This window comes from Chlamydotis macqueenii, chromosome Z (genome assembly GCF_036417535.1).
Source record: "Chlamydotis macqueenii isolate bChlMac1 chromosome Z, bChlMac1.mat, whole genome shotgun sequence".
In the NCBI taxonomy this organism is placed as follows: domain Eukaryota; kingdom Metazoa; phylum Chordata; class Aves; order Otidiformes; family Otididae; genus Chlamydotis; species Chlamydotis macqueenii.
Window position 1 is genome coordinate 73,694,452 of NC_141593.1, and position 2,251 is coordinate 73,696,702.

A 2,251-nucleotide genomic window follows, 5' to 3' on the forward strand; every position below is an offset into this window, starting at 1 on the left:
GCAGCTCCCCGTGCCAGTCCCAGAGCCATCCCCTGTGTTTCCCTGGCCCTGCCTGGTTCAGGCAGCCGGGCACTGTGAGGCGCACTTAAAGCAGCGGAGGTGAGCTGTGTGGGAAAACATGGGGCCTGAGATGGGGCTTGAGGAGGTCCTGGCCTCACAGATGGAACCCAGTCCTGGCTAGGTGGGAAGTGCTTGGGAAATGCCCAAGCCACAGCGGGAAAGGGAGGATGTACTTTTTGAGGGACCTGGGCAGTTCTTCCCTCTGGGGGACAGTGAATGACCATGGCCTCTCTCCTTTTTGCAGCGTCTGACACCGGTGAGGGGGAGCAGCTTTTTGTCCTCGGCTCTCCACAGCCTGCTGCAAGAAGCAAACATGGCCGCTGAGACAGAGTGGAGCTGCCCGATCTGCCGCGACGCTGAAGAAAATGTCGCTTATGCGTCCCCCTGTCTCCACCAGTTCTGCCTGGGCTGCATTGTGCGGTGGGCAAAGAGGAAATCGTCATGCCCCCTTTGCAGGCAGGCTGTCGACACCATCATTTACTCTGTGCGGTCAGAGGATGATTTCCTGGAGATGGTTCTTCCACACCGCTCAGAGCCATCGGTTGCTGGCCACCATGACACGCAGGAGGCTGCGGAGCCGGTGCCCAGGACTTATGTGGCTGGCTTCCAACCTGAGATCTGGGCGAGCCTTTTCCGGGAGAGATCCTTGGAGATCCTCGAGCCCCTGCTGCCCTGGCTGAACCAAGAACTGTCGGGGCTGTACGGGGCCCACTGGTGGGAGGTGGCTGCAGCACAGGGCACCGTTATAGTAAATCTGTGCCGCTACGGGCTGCACGAGGAGGCCTTGGTTCGGGAGCTGCAGCCCATCCTGCAACACCACACGGTGACCTTTGTGCGCCAGCTTATCTACGTCGCTGCAGATCGGTGCAGTGAGCAGCTCCTGCGGCAGCTCGACCTCCTGAGCTCCCATGTTGCGGAGGTGCAGGAGAACAGCCGTGCGGCCAGCCCTGGTCCCACTGCCTCCCCAGGGGGGACTCCTGCCCCCAACCCCACAGCGCAGCAGGAGCCCCAGGAGGAGCTGGCGCAGGCGGCGGCTGCCGATCCCTCCGCTGCTGGCCAGGGCAGGGACTGCTCACGTGGGGGGCCCCAACGCCCCCCGAAGAGGAGGGCCAGCGCCTCCCAGGCCTCTTCAGACCAGAAGAGGCCACGCCCACAACAACAGTAGGGTGCCCCAGGAGCCAGCGAAACCGGGACCAGGCCAGCAGCTGGGGCGTGCGCTGGCCCCCAAGGGGACTTGGAGGCACCTGCTAGTAACGTAATTGTTACAGAAGAAAATAAAACTACAAGAACTGCAGGAGCAGTCTTAGTCTTTCATTGCAAGCAGTGCAGCACGGCATTGCCACCCGTGATGCTTTCTCCTCCTTCTCGTGGTGGTGTGCACACCTTCCTCCTCACCTGTCTGCTGCAGCTTCCACATTGCCTATCATCACTTGCCCTGGAGCCCCGAATCGTGAGTCCATGAGGGTCTTTCTCACAGGTTCTGCAGGAGATTACACCATTTTAAGTCCTGCCATCTCAAGTCTGACTTCCAATGCGTCTCTCAGTTTATCATCAAATTGATGAATTCCAGGCAAACAGAATTTTCCATTGTACTGCCATTTAAATTTGATTTAAGCTGTATTTTATTATTTGCTGTGATCTGCTAATAATTATCAAGGGAAATTAGTTATGACATTTAAATATCTTTTCAAATTTAGCCTAAGACTTTTCCCCTTTTTGAATTTTTTTCCCTGAGTTGTTTGTATAGACATCATGTGAGTATACAGACTTAACACCTTCTATAGAGAGATTAACATAGACATATTGCTAGTTTTCTAAAAACAGGTCTTTAGCTTTTTTTTCAAAAATAAGGAATAATAGTAGGATGTTTGAAATTCAGTATTTGTTTGACTGAATAGCAATAGATCTGTAAAGGAATGGTCCTGAGTCTTGGTTGCCTGCACGTGGACAGACCAAAGAAAGCCGCTGCTTTCTGCCTTGGCTGGAGGGTTATTTTCCTGAAGTGCTGCACCTCTGTTCTGTTTCCAGCTTTCTTCACCTGCAGTTCGTATGTGCCAGTCCCAGAGGGATGACGTGTGCTGCAGCAGTGGACAGCTGGGACACAGCAAGGAGAGTCTGAGCTGGGGCTGGACTGTGTCTGGGAAACAGACTCGTGTAGTCTTCCAGAAACCTGCTCCACAGATGAAGAATT

The 2,251-nt window shown here is 54.5% G+C and overlaps 1 protein-coding gene across 1 annotated transcript; it reads left to right on the plus strand.

Moving 5' to 3' along the window:
- The first annotated feature begins 373 nt into the window (after positions 1-373).
- Positions 374-1,225, plus strand: LOC147596410 (E3 ubiquitin-protein ligase Topors-like). The gene has a single exon (XM_086771546.1). The coding sequence runs from the start codon at positions 374-376 to the stop codon at positions 1,223-1,225; it is 852 nt and encodes a 283-aa protein (XP_086627672.1).
- Positions 1,226-2,251: the final 1,026 nt, after the last annotated feature.